Source organism: Ictidomys tridecemlineatus, chromosome 10, assembly GCF_052094955.1.
Source record: "Ictidomys tridecemlineatus isolate mIctTri1 chromosome 10, mIctTri1.hap1, whole genome shotgun sequence".
Taxonomy (NCBI): domain Eukaryota; kingdom Metazoa; phylum Chordata; class Mammalia; order Rodentia; family Sciuridae; genus Ictidomys; species Ictidomys tridecemlineatus.
In genome coordinates this window covers 106,977,879-106,997,905 of record NC_135486.1, presented here as the reverse complement: position 1 = coordinate 106,997,905, position 20,027 = coordinate 106,977,879, and the positions used below count along the sequence as shown (strand labels likewise).

The 20,027-nt window shown below is 45.6% G+C and overlaps 1 protein-coding gene across 3 annotated transcripts in view; it reads left to right on the top strand.

Moving 5' to 3' along the window:
* Wipi2 (WD repeat domain, phosphoinositide interacting 2) overlaps positions 1-17,889 on the top strand; it is a 37,629-nt gene extending 19,740 nt beyond the window's left edge. The window contains exons 3-12 of one of the 3 annotated variants that reach the window (XM_005340045.5): positions 781-950; positions 1,822-1,918; positions 2,346-2,443; positions 2,863-2,955; positions 8,327-8,397; positions 10,676-10,783; positions 11,836-12,000; positions 12,772-12,879; positions 13,879-14,009; positions 14,947-17,889. In XM_005340045.5, the coding sequence (XP_005340102.1) occupies positions 781-950; positions 1,822-1,918; positions 2,346-2,443; positions 2,863-2,955; positions 8,327-8,397; positions 10,676-10,783; positions 11,836-12,000; positions 12,772-12,879; positions 13,879-14,009; positions 14,947-15,059 (1,154 nt within the window). In that variant the 3' untranslated portion in view covers positions 15,060-17,889. Of the gene's footprint in view, positions 1-780; positions 951-1,821; positions 1,919-2,345; positions 2,444-2,862; positions 2,956-8,326; positions 8,398-10,675; positions 10,784-11,835; positions 12,001-12,771; positions 12,880-13,878; positions 14,037-14,946 lie in introns of all 3 variants that reach the window. The other 2 variants (XM_005340043.5, XM_013365070.4) reach the window with 2 other exon arrangements.
* The last annotated feature ends 2,138 nt before the right edge of the window (positions 17,890-20,027 follow it).

Sequence of the window (20,027 nt, the reverse complement as noted above, 5' to 3'; positions counted from 1 at the left end):
TTGAAATAAACAACACAGCATCCTATAGGGGTGGGTTCTTTCCTCTTATGATCATAGAACTTACTGGAAGCTGCAGCTTGCTGTTGATGCCCAGCATCACAACAAAATATTACATGTCACTAATCCAGGGAAAGATCCAAACTCAAGATTTAGAATTGTAGGTTCTCCCAACTGCTGGTCACTTTTGCACCATTGTAAAGTTGAAAAACATAAGATAAACCATTTCAAGTTAACAGCCATCCGTAAGCCAGGCACATTGACACATGCTTCTAATCACAGCAACTCAGGAGGCTGAGAGACTTGTGTCCACCTAAAACTAAAACAAAATATTTAAAAGAATTTAAAAAGTGCTAGAAATGTAGCTCTGTGGTAGCTGTACCACACCCCTGAGTTGAGTCCTCCATATGAAAAAAAGAAAAGAAAAATCCTCTATGGTTTATGTCTTAATGAGGTGGGCCCTCTTTCAGCTGATCTTATAGTTTGGTTTTCTAAACTAACAAGTGTGTATTTAAGTCACACCATTGAAATCCAGCAACAGAATGCTTTTAAATAATTCTGTAATTTGCCTTTTGTGTGAATTTTCACATAGGGGCATGGCCCTCACGTATAGTGACAGCATTTCCCTGGTTCCAGATGATCAGAACGCCATTCCACCCACCCCCACTGTCTTGTGCAGCTCTACCTCACATGCCACTTCGCTGTGCATTTGTTTAAGAGCAGGTTTTGCCTGTTTACTTGGAGAAATATACATCTATGTGTTTGTTTCTTTCCTGATGGCAGCTGACACTGAAGATGTGTGCATCGTAGAGAGATTGTTCTCAAGCAGCCTGGTGGCCATTGTCAGTCTCAAGGCTCCCAGGAAGCTAAAGGTTTGCCACTTTAAGAAGGGGACCGAGATCTGCAACTACAGCTACTCTAACACCATCCTGGCTGTGAAGCTCAACAGGCAGGTGAGAGAGTCAGAACTGCTTCCAGCATGGTCTGGAGCAGAGTACGCAGCTCAAGTCCCGTGGCCCTCCGCCCTTGTTGTCTGCACGCATCTTCACTCTACCAGACGCACTGCTGTGTGCGCTCATTTCACCAGCTTTGCTCAGACTGTCCCATTTATGACATACACCCTTGTTTAGCCAGAGATGTCATAGTCTTTATTTACCTATTACCTTCTTTTGCTTTTTAAATGTTAGTTCTTAAGAAAGCAGCATAGGCCATAAAATGCTCAGCATTTTTCATTTATAGCAGCCTGTGTGCTCTGCAGGGAAAGCTGCTCAGCAGCCAGTTACAGAATGCTACTTCATAACTAGTAGCTAGATTTTGACATGTGACTGGATAAAATAATTAACTGACAAAAATTGATTAAACTAGGAAATTATATATTATATAGACATTAGATATTATATCAATATCTTGAACATTTTTTAACTGAAGACATAAAAATGTTACCTTCACCTTGAATGAAATTTATATTTTTTAAAAGTCTTTAGGCTTTTATTTTTGTCTTTCCCATGCCTCATTCAGAATTGTTTTTTTAAAGCAATGCCTTTGCCAAATCTCTCTAAAGCTCACTTCACTTAGCTGTAGTTCATCAGTTTGTGATCTTAAACCAAATCACCTCCATTAGGATTCCCAGAAAGTTGACTCTAGGCACCACCTGACTGGTGGTGGAAAGCCAGCTGTATTCTGAGTTTCAGGCCTCAGTCTACATCGTGTTCTAGAAGGAATAGAGAGTATCTTAGTTCAAGAGTCAGTTAAATGAGTTAGTTAAGAGTCAGTTAAATGGGTTCTGGGTGTTTCTTCACATTTGGTTTTCTCTGGTTTTTCTAGAGGCTCATCGTGTGCCTGGAAGAGTCTCTATATATACACAACATTCGGGACATGAAGGTTCTGCACACTATCAGGGAGACCCCCCCAAACCCTGCAGGTAAATTGCTTTGTGAGGAAAGAATCCTATTTTTCTCATTTTGCCTTTAAAAGATAGTTTAATATTCATGAGGCAGATTTTTTTTTTCTCTTTATAGGTTGCACAGATGGGACAAGTTCAAAAAGTATCCATCTTAAACCAGGCTACATTATACAGTCTTGTGACTGTATAAGCTCATTGGTTTGATTAACTTTCAATTCTGAGGTTACTGATCATTTTCAACCAATGTTCTTTAATCTGTATATAATACTGGTATCAAGATGGTGGCATGGGGGTATAGAACTTTTAAAAGATCTATTAGGTTTATCAGAACTAATTTTTATTTCTAAAATGCCAAGTCTAATGTTTAGTAAATGCTAAATTATATCTGACAACCAAGAAGGAACTCTCAGATTTGACCTGCATTTGTTATCTGCATCACTCACAGGCTTGTGTGCACTGTCAATAAACAACGACAATTGCTACTTGGCATATCCAGGGAGTGCAACCATCGGAGAGGTTCAGGTCTTCGACACCATTAACTTGGTGAGGTTCCTTTTTGCTTGGATAACCCTTTAAAATGTGTCTTTTCCTAAATGTGCATGCCCTGGCATGTGCAGCCTCCGGACCCCATCAGCACAGCAGCAGTCTTCACTCTCTACTCTTATGGTAAAGCAGGATTTATTAAACCTGCCCCTGTGCTCTCACAGGTGCTGAGCTCCTGGCAATGTGCATGTCTGAAGGAACGTAGGGAACTTGTGGATGAATTATTCTGTTTTGTGGAAGTCTGAGCAGTGTTTCTGAAGGTCCCATCCCCAGATAGTCAAGGGGACTTGGTATTTGTGTTGACCATAATGGTGGTTTGGTGATAGCCATTGGCATTTCTGCCTGATGGCCAAGTGATAGCCCAGGGGCAGGGGCTCTCGGCACATGGCAGTCAAGTTTAATTGGTTTCCCCTTTTCAGAGAGCTGCAAATATGATCCCAGCTCATGACAGCCCTTTAGCAGCACTGGCTTTTGACGCAAGTGGAACCAAACTTGCCACGGCTTCTGAGAAGGTATGTCTGCTGCAGCAGGTAGAAAACCAGTTTGAAGGTTCAGTAGGCCTTCAGTTATTTTCACACAGCCAGTTTTCAAACATGTCTTCATATCAACCAACTCACAGAGAAACAAGGTACTAACAACCCCGTAGTCAGCTGTCAGTGTGCTTCTGCGAAGTAAGTGACACACACAGTGTTAGGCAACTTTCTATCACTGTGACAACATATCTGAGATAAATAACTTACAAGGAGGAAAGGAATTTCAGAGGTTTCACTCTGTTCTTGGCTGAGGTGTTGGCAGAACATCATGGCAGGAAGCCTGTAACAGAACCTGTGGCAGTGAATAACTGCTCCCTTCCTGGAGGCCAGGAAGCAGAGAGAAGATGGGGCCAGGGTCACAGTGTCCCCTTTAAGATTCCCAGTGTTGGGCTGGGGATGTGGCTCAGCGGTAGCGCGCTCGCCTGGCATGCGTGCGGCCCGGGTTCGGTCCTCAGCACCACATAAAAACAAAGATGTTGTGTCCGCCGAGAACTAAAATAAATAAATAAATATTTAAAAAAAAAAAAAAAGATTCCCAGTGTTCTAACTTCCTCACACTAGGCCCCACCTTCTAAAGTTTCACCATCTCCCACCACCACCATTAGCTGGTGACCAAGCCTTCAACACATGGCCTTTGGAACACATTTAAGATTTAAACCTTAACTCTCTGCCACTGTCTGACAAGAGTGTTAACACATTTGTGGTAGAAAATAATGTGCCATGAAGATGCTTACCCCAGGGTCTTCAAATTAAGCTAATATATTCTATGATAGAGAACTTGGAAAATAATGAAAAGTATAAAAAATCAAGACACAATTCTGTTATCTGGTTGATCTGAATGCATTTCAAACACTTTTAGTGGCTGTACAGTATTTGATTTACTTAAACATCACCCTTTGGGGGACATTGTTTCTAATATGTTGCTATTATAAGTAATAGTATATTTAAATCATGTATTTTGTATGTATATATTATATATTTACTTGTCAATGGATCTTTATGTGTTTATATGTGGTGTTGAGATCAAACCCTGTGCATCTCTGACATGCTAGGCAAGTGGTCTATCACTGAGTCACGACCTTAGCCTCAAGTCATGTGTAATCTTTTATGTGTATTTTTGTAATACAATCCATTAGCATCTCTTTTTTTAAGTTGTTGATGGACTTTTAATTTATTTATATGTGGTGCTGAGAATCAAATCCAGTGCCTCACACATTCTAGACAAGTGCTCTACCACTGAGCTACAGCCCCAGCCCCTTTTATGTGTATTTTTAATATTAAAAGATTCCAGTAATAACCAGGTGCAGGGGTGCACGCCTATAATACAGCAGCTTGCGAGACTGAGGCAGGAAGATCAAAGAGTCCAAAGCCAGCCTCAGCAACAGCAAAGCGCTAAGTAATTCAGCAAGATCCTGTTTTTAATAAAATACAAAATAGGGCTGGGGTTATGGCTCAGTGGTCAAGTGCCCCTGAGTTCAATCCTCTGTACCCCCAAAAAATGATTCCAGTAATATTGCTGGGTTATAAGGATACAGCCTTTTGGGGTTTGGTGGAGGGTTTGTTACTGTTTTGGGTTAACTGGGTCAGGGGGCACTGGGATTGTTGGCCAGACTGGCCTCCATCTCCTAGATTCAAGTGATTCTCCTGCCTCAGCATCTCCAGTAGCTGGGACTGTAGGATATGCCACCATTCCTGGCTGCCTTTTTTTTAAGTGAACATGTAATTTATTTGACTTTCAAACTTCATTTAAGACATGTTCAGTATGGATTTTTACTGGGGCTTAACCCTGTTGCCTGCTGGGACTTTGCAACAGGGTCTAGTACACTTAACACTGAATAAATACTTTATTGAATGAAACAATTCCAACCAAAATGTATTCACAGATGCTTTGTAATCAGATTCAAAGACCTGTCTCATCAGACTAATGACAAACACAGTAGAGGTAGGTAGGTTAGGTAGGAATGGCTGGTTCTACATAACACTTATAGTTTTTAGTCCACAGTATATTACTAGGTGATAGAGTGTATCTAATACATCTCTATGGAGCTGGGAAATAAATTTCTAGAAAGGATTTTACCCCATCATTTATACCCTCCCCAGTTCTACTCTAAAGGGATAAAGCCAGTGATTGCCTCACAAGAGCTCATGGCTAATGTTGCTTTGTGATCAAAATCTGTATTTCCAACCCATTATGAGCTCTAAGACAAGATTCAGACATTCCTGAAGAGTGCACTTGTGAGCACATGTACTGCCTTCAAAACCATCTCGTCTCAGGTCAGGCACAGTGGTGCACTCCTTTAATCACAGTGACTTGGGAGGCTGAGACAGGAGGTTCACAAGTTTGAGACTAGCCTCAGCAACTTAGCAAGGCCTTAAGCAACTTAGGGAGACCCTTTCTCAAAATAAAAAGGGCTGGGAATGTAGTGGTAAAGCACCCCTGGACTCAATCCCCAGTCCCCCCCTCCCAAAACAAAACTGTCCTTCTCACAAGAATCAGATCAGAGACTTTCTGTATTCATGTAGAAAATGTCATGAGAATTCCCTTGTCTTCAGCATCAAAGTTTATAGCCACACCATTCCTCCAAAGCCTTTGCATAGCTGGTAGGTGGGTTAGATTCTGTAACCAAAGATACTTGTTGCACATCAGTCCCATGAGCCAGCAAGTCAGTAGTGATCAGAACACAGCCTGACCCAAGTAAAACTCCCCGTGGTGGATCTCTTTTCCTGGTCCACATCACCATGCTGCAGATTAACAAACCTTAATTCAAGAGCCACCAGTCGAGTCCATTTTTGTTAATTTTATCAACATGCGTAAGACCCAGTGGTCCTGGCTGCTGCAGGGGGGACAGACAGGTATGGTTAAGAAATAGCTTTATTTTGAGCAGGACTAACGACAACAGGTGTGGCCTTTCTAAAGCCCATCTGTGCATAGGTCATAGTGGCAAGCTGTGGCCTTCAGCCCCTCTAACTCCACCTCCTCATTCTCTTTCTGGTTTACCCTGCTGCCTCTTGTCCCTTTGTTGTTCCTCTTTGCCTCAATGCTTGTCCTCCTGTCTGCCTCATAGAGATGAATTTGCTTTCCTGTCTCTGAGCAGCAGTTCAGAAACAAGACATTTTTTCTTCTGAATTCTTTCTCCTCAAACTTCTCATGGATTTTTTTTTCATTAATTCATTACCTGTTTGATCCCCTCACCTCAGCAAGGTAAATATTTCTCATTTTATACCAAGGGCTCACAGAAGTTAATGTGCCCAGGGGTTGACCAGCTGAGCAGAGGAGAGGTTGAGCTTTACTCTTGATTTTGCTTCTAAAATTTTGCAAGGCTGTCCCAACATCACTCTCTTTTTCTTCTCCCTTGGGAGTGTAAAAATGAAATTGTTATCCATTGATCAGCCGGAATCTTATCATAGTTTAGAATTTCAAGACTAGTGATAATAGAACCACACACATATAAATGTAAAACGAAGGCTTTGTTTGTGATTAGATCCTCTTGTCCGTGGGCCAAGAACAGCTAGGGCTTCCCAACCCTCCTGTGTTCCAAAGACATGTGACTTAATCTTGCTTTCAAGGAACTTTCTATTGCATGGTCTCAACACCTTGTCACTATTATAACAGCCAGATATGCCATCAAAAATTAAATGTGACCAATGGTGTGTGCCTCCAATCCCATCCACAAAGGAGACTGAGGCAGGAGGATCACAAGTTTAAGACCAGCTCAGCAACTTAGTGAGACTCTTTCTCAAAAAAAAAAAAAAAGTAAAAAGGGTTCATGGGGCTGGGGTTGTAGCTCAGTAGTTCAGTGCTTGCCTCACATGTGTGAGGCACTGGGTTCAATCCTCAGCACCACATAGAAAAAAAATAAGAGATATTGTGTCCATCTACAAATAAAATAAATAAATAAATGAAAGATTTTGTGAAGTAGTCAGTGATAAAGCACTCCTGGGTTCCTAGTACAAACATATATACACACACACCTCAAAAGTTTTAGGGTGTGATGGACCAAAGGACGAAGGCTTTGCCTTTATTAATTTTTTTACGTGTGCATAAACCATTTTATCCCTCTAATTTTCAAGAATTACAAACCCAGCTGGTATCCTTGCATCTAGAGTGAATGCATATGTTAAGTAACCTTTTCTCAAATGAACCTGTTACCTGAGTGCTGATGGTGGCATGGCATCCCCTTGAGTAGATGGACCAGAAGTTATGTAAACACCTGCAGATTTTTTTTTTAACTGTTCATGAGCATGTGAGATATCCTTAACAATTATCATTGAACAATATGAACCTTCTAAAGTTTATCTGATATGAGTTGGGAGGGTAAATAATTCTTCCTACCCCACAAATTTGAAATACCACCTGTGTGAAGGTGTCTGTTCTGTCCCAGCAGTGTTTCTCTTTATGCCATTTCGTGCCATCGCTCTGTAGCATTGGTTCAGTAGCCACCTGCTTCTTCCTCTTTCCTTGGCTCACAACTATTTACATATTTCATTTTGAAGCAGAGAAATGCTGTAGCTCACCAAGTATTTGAGGTTTGGGGGGTTTTTTTGTTTGTTTGTTTATTTGGTTTTTTTGTATTTTTAGGAAGACTTTTAATGTAAGTCTTACCATTTTCTAAATCTGGGCTTTTCCTTTTAAGGAAATTAAATAAGATTTCCAGCTAATGAGTTGTTTTGATCTGTAATTCAGAGTGGCAGGAAAGTTGCTCATTGGGTGCTGGACCCTCATCAATCAGCCCTTGGATTTAAGCAGTGCTTCCGCACGTGCAAGCCCTGGCTCTAGGGTTTTATTTCTAATAGTTCAAACTTTATTTTTTTTTTATTTTTAAAGAGAGAGCGAGAGAGAAAGAATTTTTTAATATTTATTTTTTTTTTAGTTTTCAAAGAATTTTTTAATATTTTTTTTTTTTTTAGTTTTCGGTGGACACAACATCTTTGTTTGTATGTGGTGCTGAGGATCGAACCCGGGCCGCACGCATGCCAGGCGAGCGCACTACCACTTGAGCCACATCCCCAGCCCTCTAATAGTTCAAACTTTAAATGACTATTAATACTCCATGTTTGGCTTCAGGGTTATTAGTGTATATAATAGTAATAAAGTAGGAAATGTGTGATGAGAAATAAAACAGAAGAATTTCTGATATGCTTATAGCAGAAAATGTGACAGTGGTGTGTATAGGCCCCCTGGGAACTCGGGTGCAGCGGAGAGGGCATCAAGGCTTCCTCCTGGCCCACACAGAGCTGTTGCTGAAAATGGACCACAAAGTTCACTTGTAGTCTGGTGTGTAAGAAATAGAAAAAGACTATTTTTAACCCAGCTAAAATTCTTTTTTCTGTTTTTCTTTCCCTATCCCAGGGGACCGTGATTAGGGTGTTTTCCATTCCAGAGGGACAAAAACTCTTTGAGTTCCGGAGAGGAGTTAAAAGGTAAAATATATAAATCCTCCAAGTCAACTCTGGAGGTTTCATGGATTTCAGTTTCTATCATCATTGACCAAACAGGTGTAAACTTAAACATCAGAGAAATTCCAGTTAAATATGGAAGAATTTTCTACCCACCTGGATCAGCAGTTCAGATATGGAGGTCAGTCTCTTCGTGGACCATAAAGAACATTATTGTGGAAGCAGACTAGGTTTCCGTGTGTCTATGACCTACCTAATGGAGAATGAGAACCAGAGAGCCTGAGGGCTTGGAAAAACTTGCATGCCAGGAAGGGCCGGGGGCCTGTGGCCACCCATCCTGTTCCAAGGTGCCGGACAGCAGCCTCACCTACTGAGCACGTGTTCTCAGCCTTCAGAGCCCTCATGCCCAGCTCTTCTTCCCCACAGCAGGTGGCCTTGGCTCTTCTAAAACCCCTGAGTCACTGTGTTTGGAGTCCCTTGGCTGTCCCACCAGGCCATGCACTTGGTGCTCCCTCCCTATAGCTGCTTCGGAAGCAGGTGCGCCCCTCCACCTGTGGGAGCCTAGCATCCTACTCAGGTCGTTTGGCCATTGCCACAGCTGGTTTGGGCAGCATTACTTGGCCCCTGGGTCCCCACTTCTCCCTCTCTGGTGGGAATGTGGTAAATGGTACCAGCCTCCCCAGGGTTTCCCAGGGACCAGGAGCCATGTTTTCGAAGAAAGTATTCAGTAGTTCCTAGCACTGGAAGTTTGGGGCTGGGTTGGCCTTCTCAGAAGGGGAACAGTAAGTCTGTTCCATGGGTGGTGCCCCCACCCATGGAACAGACTTACTGTTCCCCTTTTGAAAGGCAAAGCCCAAATTCCAGTGCTAGGAACTACTTCCTTGGTTGTCTACCCCTCATTTCCCTTAGTCTTCCTCACATCACGCCTTTCTAGATGTTTCTCTGTGTGATCCTGCCTCATTTCCCTATGTCTAGTTTCTAGTGGAGCTTTTTCCCGCCCATGCTATAAACCCCACCCCCTCCCTAAGTTTTGCCATCTTGTGCTGCTGAACCCAAGTCTGGACATGGAGCCCAGCCTCTCCTGAAATGGACCTGTTTCCCCTGCACCTCAGGCAGCAGGCAGAATGTGCCCGTCTGCTCACATTCCTCAAATTCCATGTCATGGTAAATGGTCCAGATGATCCCCAGGGCCCAGCCTTTCCTCCTCTCTCCCATCTCACGCATCCAGACAGCTCCTGCCTATCACTCCTCCCCCTAAGTCTTTCCTTCCCCCATGTGATCCCACCCCTGGTTCACATCACCTAGACCCCATTCACTCCGGGTTTGGCTGCTGATATGAATATAATCCAGCCACCGTTCACCTAAAACCTTGACTGCCCTCCTGCTCCTGGAGCATTCAGCACACTCCTATGGAGCCCACGGGCCTTCCAGGATCTTGCCCCCCATCCTCCCTTACCTTTCTCTCACTGTCCCTCACATTCCCCTTTTCTAGCCTTGCTGCTTGTTGTAGTGGAGCGAATCTCTCTTCCAGGGGTTGGGGGTCTTGCACGTGCTGCTCCCTGTAACGGCTGACTTGTGTGAACCCTTGGATCTGAGCTGGGGTCCCCCTCCCTCAAGGTGGCCTTTCTTTGCCCCTTACATGAGCAGCTGCACTGCTGTACCTCTCCAGCCCATCCACTCTAATGAGTGCATTCTGTGTCCTTGCTGGTAGCAGACTGACTGTCCACCTCTCCCCGGCCATTTGTTGCCAGCCCTGTAGGTAGGGACCATTTCTGCTTTGTTCACCCCCTAGAGCTTAAGTATGATGCCAGTTACATTGTAAGCACTCCATGAATGTGAAGAATTGTAGAAAATCCACCCCTTAAAATTATTCAGGGGTAACAGTAACTTTATTTCTAAGGTTATGAGAAAATTCCTATTTTTTATTTAATGTTTTGAGATTTTTTTTTTTTTTTGCTGGAGTGTTAAAAATCGTAATTTTGAATTGCATTTTTCTTTTACTAACTTCAGTGTTACAGATTTATCCTAATTTCAGCTAAAAATGTTTAATACAATCTTGATTCCCTTCATTGTTTGAATTCACAAAGAAAATGGACTGTTTAAGGATGTATTAAAAGAATGTTTTCTTGCTGGCTACATTTTTCCTTCAAAGTTTTGAGAAATTGCTGGAGAGAAATAAAAAGGCATCAGTGACCTCAGTGTACCCATGATGGAGGCTTTGCTCCATCCCTCAGTTAGGAACGCCTGGAGACACGGGCTTGCCCCCGTGTTGCCACCTCTCACATGCTTGCTGTCTCCCCAGGTGTGTGAGCATCTGCTCGTTGGCCTTCAGCATGGATGGCATGTTCCTCTCTGCGTCCAGCAACACCGAGACGGTGCACATCTTCAAACTCGAGACTGTGAAAGAAAAGTGAGTCACATAGATAACGTTTGTTTTTCTCTTCTGAGTGTTTTTTGGGAGGGCAGTGCTGAGGATGGAACCCTGAGCTTGTGCCCGCTAAGCACACGCTCCACCACGGACTTACACCCCCAGATCCCTCATTTGTTTTTTAAAAAATATAAAACACTCTGTCCCCACTTGTTGACTGGATGAAAGTAGCACAGAACCATTCTGCTTTTGACAGCATCTGCCAGTCCACACCACAGCCAGCCTAAGTCCAGGCCCAGCAGTACAAAAAGTTGTCCCTGTCCCACTGATATTATTATGTGGAAAACACACAGGAGAGTGAGGTCAGATTGAGGATCCAGATAGGTGTCACCTAATAAGTACCTGTGTCCCCTCTCCACACCCTTGTAGACAAAAGCAGCTAGAATTAGACTGCCTCTGGGATGACCATCATGTCTAACATACCCAGAGGTCAGGAGGAGAGGGGGCAATTTCCGTCTTTATAGCAGTTGGCTTAAATTCTATATTGATGTGGTGAATGTGCGTGAAGGGGTTTTTGTTTGTTTAGTCTACACTCCTGTAATCTGGTGACTGGGGAAGCTGAGGCAAGAGGATCACAAGTCCGAGGCCAACCTTGGCAACTTAGCAAGACCCTGTCTTAATTCCCAGTGTCGCTGGTCAATTCCAGCCTGCGGGGGATAAACCCCACTCGTGGCAGTGTTTACTGGACTATGACTGAGTCACAGGAGTATTTAAGACACCTTGAAAACACATAAGATGAACAGCCACCAAATGGGCTACAAGACTTGAGGTCACACAGAATGTTTCTGGACACTATGCTACAAGGATCCAGGATGGGGTCCTGATTAGGTAACGTGGCTGCTCCTGCTTGACTGAGCAGCCCCTGACCCCCCCTGAGGACACTCCTCAGCGTCCCCAGGCCTGGGCCGTGTTTGTTTTCCACAGCCTTTTTGTGAAGAGTGGAGGATTTCTCATTCTGGTTTCAGGCTGTGTGTGTGAATGGGATGTGGCTGACCCAGAACCAGCCTCACGTGTCTAGTGCTGTTTCCTTCCAGGCCTCCAGAGGAGCCCACCACCTGGACTGGCTACTTTGGGAAGGTGCTCATGGCATCCACCAGCTACCTGCCCTCTCAAGTAACAGAAATGTTCAACCAGGGCAGAGCCTTTGCCACCGTCCGCCTGCCATTCTGTGGCCATAAGAACATCTGCTCATTAGCCACGTGAGTGGGGATGGGCACTGCCTCCCTGGCCCTCTGCCTGTGTGTGCATCCCAACAGGCTGTGTCTCAGTGCTCATTACTAGCTGCAGAGGTGGCGTGTGGCCCTTTGTTTGGTTTGGTTCCATCAGGAGCTGCACAGAGGGAAGAGCCACAGACTGCTCTGCTGCAGACACACAACTTGAATGGCTTTCTCTGAGGTTCCTGTTCAAAAAACATTTATTTTTTTCCATCTTCATTGAGTGTTTAGTGTTGATTACATCATGCTGTAGGGGTTTGCTGGTGCCCTTTGGGATCATTAAAACAGCAGCGTCGCAGTGGGAGGTGTCATGAGGCTTTCAGAGCACAGCTTCAAGCACACTCTCCTGAGTTATGTTGGGACTGTCCGCAGCATGGCTTCATGGGAAGGCTTGTTTAGAAAGTTCAGCAGGAGCAGACTACAGCTCTGTGAATCTTGTAAACATTATTTTCCATCATTGTTATCAGACTAGCATAGTCTCTAAAACTATCAGAAAACATCACCCTTAACAATCAGACAGGGCCTGATCCTGTTCTGCTGCTTTCTTGGATTCTTTACACATTCACCCTTAGGCCATGCTTGACCCTGCCATGCTGAGTCCCAGGAAGACAGCATGGTCTTGGTCCTCTTCTGCGTAGGTGCCAGCTCAAGTGCAGGAGGCCCGGTCTGTGCTGTGTGGTGGGCAGGCAGCTAATTGGAGATGTGTTTTGTGAGAATCATGCTCCTAGAATTGGACTGATTTTTTATTCTCACTAGAATTCAGAAGATTCCTCGGTTGTTGGTGGGAGCTTCTGACGGCTACTTGTATATGTACAACCTGGACCCCCAGGAAGGTGGCGAGTGCGCCCTGATGCGACAGCACAGGTGAGGCTGCTCCAACCTGCCACTGTCTACCTCTCCCTAGTGGCAAGTAGGTTTGTACGTTTCCTCCAATCCAGTGGTGTGAAGCACAGATTCCAGCATGTTGGGTTGTGCTGCCCGCTGAGGTGCTCCTGTTCCCGGGTTAAACTGATTTTGCTCCAGGGTAGGGAGTCATGGCTGCTGGTTGGGGCACCTCCTGCTGGGGAGCAGCTGCATTTGCTTGCAAACTGGACATGTAGGCCTCTCAAGGGTGTGGGCACTTTGTGTCTGAAAAGCAAGAAAAGCCACACACAACATGGGGTCACAGATGCCTAGCATCTGCTATGAGATGCCTGTTTGCCCTGTCTCCATTAACTGGGAGAGAGTGCAGTTTGATTTCCTGTTTTCCTTTGGGAGAGTGTCCTAATAATGTTATTGTAACACATTTACAGACAGGTAGAAGTGGGATTTGGAGGCAGGGGGAGGTATTTAGGATTGAACCAGGGGCACTCCACTTTTGAGCTACATCCCCAACCCCCCCCCCTTTTATTTTTGTTTTGTTTTGTTTTGTTTTTTTGTTTTTTGTTTTGTTTTGTTTTTTGTTTTTTGTTTTGTTTTTGTTTTTGTTTTGTTTTGTTTTGTTTATTTATTTTGAGACACGGTCTTTCTAAGTTGCCCTGGCTGGCTTCAAATTTGAAATCCTCCTTCCTCAGCTTGGGATGACAGGCGTGTCCTACCATGCCTAGCAGAAATTATTTTTTTTTTTAATGTGAATTCTGTTGATGATCATCTGGCTTAAAAGTTAAATATGCTCGCCCTATATAAAAATCCAGTAAAACCTCCACCAGTGTGGGGCGGGGGTATTCAAAATCGCCATGGCATCAGGAATGCATGGTGCTCCATCTAGCGAGTGGCCTGCTGCCCCCTCGCTACAGGTCTGGCGCCTCAGGCCCAGCTGTACCGTGACCGCACTCGTCCATCCTGGAAGCGTTGAGTTTGTCCTGGTCGTTCCCTTTTCTCCAGGCTGGATGGCAGCATGGAGACGACCAGCGAAATTGTAGACTCTGCCTCCCACGACTGCCCCTTAGTAACTCAGACGTATGGCGCAGCAGCCGCAAAAGGTGCCTACGTGCCCTCGTCTCCAACAAGACTTGGTAAGGGGCAGGACGCAAACCTAGAAGGTAATTTGTGCGGTGGTTCCTTGGGGGCAGGGGTCGGTTCTTGCACACTGTGCTTTCCCCAGAGTTGCCCGCTTCCTGCTTGCCAACTGGAAAAGGAAGGCTTGTTCCTCGCTAGCAGAGTTTTTGTATACTGATATTCCCAGGTCCTGGCAAGATTGAATTTATTTTCTTCATTTTTGCAAAGAAAATAACTAGCAGAGCCCAGGTGACTCTGGGTGCACATGTGTCATGCCCCAGTTTGCAGCCCCTCAGGAGAGCACTGCCAGGTGTTTGTCCTGGATCCTTGTCCCACCTAGGTGATCACTTGGCAGATTTCACATGGACTCCTTTGCATCAGTGGCCTGTAAGGGCAAGAGATGGGAAGGACACTGTCAGGCCATATATAAGGCTCCCCCTGCCTGCAGCATCTGGTCAGGCAGCAAACAGACAGCTGAGGTCACTGGCAAGGCCCTTTCTCTCGGTATGAGCTGACTTCCTCAAAGTCCAAGGGGACTCAAGTGGGAGACCTGGGGCTTCGTTCACACATGAGGTCGTACGTGCTCATTGTAACCCCTTGGAATGCCCTTTCAGTTACATAAAACGCTGAATGTCTCTCGGCGTTGTTTTTGAACATCTTGTGTAACCAGTGTGAGAATCATTTTTGCTCTCCATTCAGTAGAGAAAATCTGCAGCTGTTCTGGAAGCTCTCACTTTGCAGGCCTTATTTGGACATTGATGAATTTTGGAAAATAAGCAGCTTTATCTTTGAGCTGCCTAAAGCTTCAAAAAAGCAGTTAAGATTCAGAAGTTCTCAGCGTGGGCTGTACTTCAGATACATGGCAAAGTTTCCAAAGCCCAGTCTCTGGTTGGTTTCAGTGGGGTCTGTAGTTTGTCCCTACCCACTGAGTTGGACCTCCTTGTCTCTTTGCAGCCTACTCAGACGACCTAGGTGCCGTGGGTGGAGCATGTCTTGAGGACGAAGCCAGTGCCCTGCGCCTGGATGAAGACAGTGAGCATCCTCCCATGATTCTTCGGACTGATTGAACTTGACCTGTGAATTTTGACCCTAGGAGCAGAGAACACAGGCTTTACAGAGGACTTTATGCATTGCTGCTATGAACTTTGACCTGAATTGAGGGAGGATGGCAGAGACTTTTTAAAAAAAACAAAGGGCAGGGTGGTTGTAGTGGTAGTCTAACTCCAAACTGTTGGGAAAATACACTGTTTTCACTTCAGTGGCTTTTAATCCTGCTTATGAATTTTAGCTTTTTGGTTTCTTTTCTTTTTTTTTTTTTTTGCCAAAATTAACTGTTTGGTGAAGCCCTCGAAATCTCCTTGCTTTGCATGCATGATGTGCCAAGCCCGGCGTAGGAGAGCTAGAAGCCACTTTATAACAAACTGCAGTTGTCTGGTGTTTACTGTCTGTGCATAGCGATGGGCGTGGCAAGTGAGGAAGGCATGATGTCTGCAGAATGGTTCTGGTTGTCGAGGCTGCTCCTGCCAAGACAGGTCCTAGCGCTGCCCACCTGGGGTCCGCTGGGGTGCTGGCCAACATCAGCCTTGGACAGGAATCCTCTAGCCCTGCAGCCCCACCTAGACCATTTCCCTCCACTTTATTTTATTAATTAAATTTTTTCCAAATTGGATCATTCTGGGATTTCCTCCATGGTGGACTTTGTTTCTGACCTTGTTCTCTCTGTGAATACTGGAGGAGAGAGAGGTTCTCTCTGATGTTAAAACCTTCCTTTCTGACAGCAGGTGGATCTGACAGCATGCCTAGGCTACCTGGAGCCACGGGAAGTGAGTTCAGATGTGTCATTAAATTCTCTCTTCTCCTCCTTTACTCCTGTCAAATAACTGTGACTTTTTTTTTTTTTTTTTTTAAGGAGAGTTTATAGCTGCTCATGCCCAAGAAAGCACAAACATAAAATGCAGTGGGTATCTGGTTGTCCTTGTATTTGGGCTTCATTGTCAGAGGGGTCTTCCTCTTAAAGAAGTATGTTAGAGGCAGGAGGCGGTGGCTGTGGACGCTCCTTGCCCAGGATGACGTGTGCCTTTTCTGTTTCAGTCCTTCACAGCAGTCGTTCAGCAGAGTGGTAAGAGGCTGTGGTCACGAGCTGCAGCATTTGCCTAGCCTCCCTTTTCATTTTTACAGAATTAAAACAACCTCAGATACCTCAAACTCTGCATTCCAAACAGAGGCCCAGAGCAGTTAAAATTTTGAAGGCACTTAAGTGGAGTCGGCGTCACAGAATATGGTTTTAGGGCCTGTGGAGTGAGGAGCATTAAGGATGTAGGTAAAAGCACAGAAATACTGCATCACCAGCCTATGGAGCTGCCCAGGTCTTAGGACAGCAGGGACCAGAGGCACCATCTCGAGGCAGTCGAGCCATGGTGGTGCTAGGTGAACAACGTGGCAGGAACTGCCAGCCACGTTGACCCACTCAAGGCAAGCACCCCTGGTGTTCCTGGAGCTATTTACAGAGTGGGTATCTCTGAGGCAAAATCCTAAATGCCAGTGGCCCGGAGCCAGTTCTGGCTGCAGCAGAAATCTCTGAGGGAGCTGGTTGGTCAGTCACACAGAGTGTGATTTTATTAAGAGGTGAGAGTTGGGCATGTGATGAACTTTTCCTTAAAATCCTTGCCTGTCTATCCTGGACCCTTGACAAAATGGGATTCCCAGCTGTGCAGCCTGGTGTCATGAGTGCGTGTCAGCGCCTGTCAGGCCGCTGCTTAGCCAGGAGAACAAGAAGGGCCTTAGCAGGACAGGCTTTCCCTGCACCATCTCGTGGTCACCTGGAGGGTTTCTCAAGGTCTCTCCAGGACAAGCCATTGGTTCTGTCCTTTAGAGGCAGGGTGAGTGCTCGTGGGAAGAGATTGTCAAAGGTGTGTAGGATTGATTTGGAAACCTAAGCTGGGTTTCCTGGAACCAAAAAGAACTGCCTTTTGGGCTCTATGTCACCATTATTTGGTGCCTGCTGTTGACTTTTATGCTCGTAGGGATTGGGGACCTGCAGTCTGCTTTACCTGGTTTCTTTCACCTTTCTTTGGGATTGGTAGTCCTAGGAGAGGCTGGGAATGGACTTCCGTCTTGGCCTCAGTTGGCTCCACTGTTCTGGGACACCCCCACCCCCACCAGGGCTGGCAGGTGCTTTTCCTCCCAGAGCACAGAACGCATTGCCTGTCTGGGTTGGATCTGGCCTGTGCACTCCAGAGAGGGAGGACTGGGTTCTCCAGAACAAAAAGGATTCACGTCTTCTGCTGACTATTGGGAGAAACTTGTCCGCCCTCCGATTTTCCTTTGCCTCATTTCCATGAGCCCCTTTTTCTCCATCATGAAACGAAGTCCCCAAGTCTCCGTAGGCCTTGGGTCCATTAGAAGGGGTGGGGAGAGGAGGAAATGGGAGTGAAGAGGTCGTCGGTGGAGCTCTCAGGACCACACCAGGAGCCAAGCTGTGAGGGGCTCTGACCCTCAGAACACTCAGACTCAACTGGACTCAACCACACACAAGTGTTAATTTTTAAATATCCTCCCAAACTTTAGAAAAGATTACAGGGGTGGGTACTGGAAACAAAACCCAGGAACTTCATGGATTCGCATAGATTGGGACCAAATATTTTGTATTTTCTAAAATAATGGAACCAAGAGTCGGATTGAACCTGGAGTCAGGAAGAACTGGGTTCAGTCGCAATCCTGCCACCTTCCTAGCAATGCCAGAGGCAGAGAGCGCTGAGCCCTGGGGCTGGACTGTATGTAGGAACAACCCCTACCTCACAGGGTTGTTGTGAGGTATCATGTGACTGCGTGTCCTGCAGGCGCCCCCCATGGTGCCTGGCATGCCTGGCGCCCAATAAATGCTCAAACTGAAACATCTTTGGAAGTGAAACGCATGTTTTTTGTTCAGCTCTACTTTCTGGCTTTTCGAGCTTCATGGGAGGAGGTGGGAAGGAGACAGTTCTTGTTGGTGACTTTGTGGGCAGCCTGGGTGCCTGCCTTCCCTGCTCCTTCAGACCAAGAATAAAGAGCAAACAGCATAGGTGGTCTGGGGGACAGTGACTTGGGAGGCGCCACTGAGTCTTGCAAAGCACAATTTGGGCTGGAGCTACCACCTAGAGCAGACTGGCCCTGCCCCTAAGGCCCAGGAGATGCATGGCTGCCACTGCCTGCCAAGGAGGGGTGTTGGAGACCTCCAAATCCTCATCTCCTCCCCATAGCCAGCAGTGGCCCACGTGGAAGAGGCTGAAATGCTTTTGGTCACGGCCCAACACAAGAAAATGGGACTAATTGGGGATGGGAAATGTGTTCCTTACGGTTCCCATTGCCACTCATGGTTTTCATAATGGTGTTGGCATAAAGATACATGTTTGTTTTGTCTAGCCCCTACCTTAACTCTTAGATCCTGCCTTCTGCGTGCAGGAAGGACCAAATCACTTGTTTCAAATTTGTCCTGACACTGGCCAGATAATCAGATGGTTATTTTACAAGCGTGCTGTTCTCACACTCAAGGAGGCCACGTAGGGCGGAAGTAGATAATGTGTTTGAGCCACTGGTGTTCTGCCTGGGAAGGGCGCTTCATGCAGTATTCTCTCATTTTGTAAATGATTTTTTTCTCATTGAAAATATATAATGACAGCCACTTGCTGAGCAGCAGAGTTTTCAAGTGTCCATTTTAGTTCCTGCCCCAGGGGTAATCCTTGGCCTATGCTGTTCATTTCCATTCCGTGGATTTTGTAAAGCACAAAAACTCTGGATTTTGAGGCACAACCAGCTCTTATCCTTCCCTGGCATCAAGCTAGGAAAATCTTTGATTTGGAAAAATTAAATATTTATAAACAAATGGACTGTTTTGATTCCTTGCCCCTCGACTTTTTATTCTTAGTACTAAGTCATAATTTAAACATATTCCTGTTTTACATTTCCTTTGTAGGTGAAGCTGTTGCAGGTGTTTCCAGATGTGTGGGGAGGAGGGGGACAGAGAGGCATCAAGACCTCAGGTGGATGTGCTTGCTGGTTTGCCTTCTGTGGGCACTTCATAGAAATTAAAACCTGTATTCTGATTTTTTTTTTCACCCATCATTGTCTGCTTGCAGGTTAAACATCTGTTTTGTGCCGTATTGCACCAAAATTCTAAAAGTTTTACAGGAAGAAATCAGAATCCTGAAACCTGAAATCTAGAGCTTTTCATCCAGAATTGATGTTTTTCCTTTGTGAAGTGGGTGACACTGGCCTTACCTGGGAGGTCAAAAGCTCTGACAGGATGGGCAGGAATAGGCAGGTGAATCCTCTAGGTGGCCCTGAGGCTGTGTGGTTTTGCTGATCAGGAAGGCTGGCCTGCCTGTGTTAGGCCGCCCAGCAGCCTCATTTGTCTGTGTACCAGGTTTGATTAAAGTGCTTCTTTAATGCAGTGTTGGTCTGGCAGCTTCTTCTGGAAGCACACCCTCCATCCACTGAATTGCTTCATCCACAGTTTTGCTCTGGCTTGGAGGGTTTGTACATCAAAGGCCTCACGGCGTCTGTCTTGTGTCCTGTCTACTAACAACCCGCCATGTGTTAGCAGGCACCCAGCTCCTAGGCTGAGATCTGCAGAGCAGCTGTCAGGTCAGTCCGCCAGCTCAGTGGCCACCACCGGAGGAGTCGCCAAGGCACTGTACACAGGAGTCTGTAGTTACAAAGTGCACAGGTTTCAGTTGCTGCTTTTCAAAACGTTTTTTTCTACTACATTAAATTATTTTGTGGTGGATCAACAAAGAGATACTTGTTGGAACAGCCAGGCTTTTCTATAAGGGAATTTGAAGATGTGGTGACTTGGAGAGCAGGACAAGGTGGGGTGCTCAGCTGCCTTTGTCTCCCTTGAGGAGCCCCTGTTCCCTGCTACTGATCTTCCTGGTCTGCTTGGTGCCAGGTACCTGAGCCCAAGACATGAGAGCTCAGAGCGGAGGCCAGCAGAAGCACCGTGGTCTTGTTCAGAATGTCTGCAAAGAGCTGAGCCTGCGGGGCTGCAGGAATGTGCC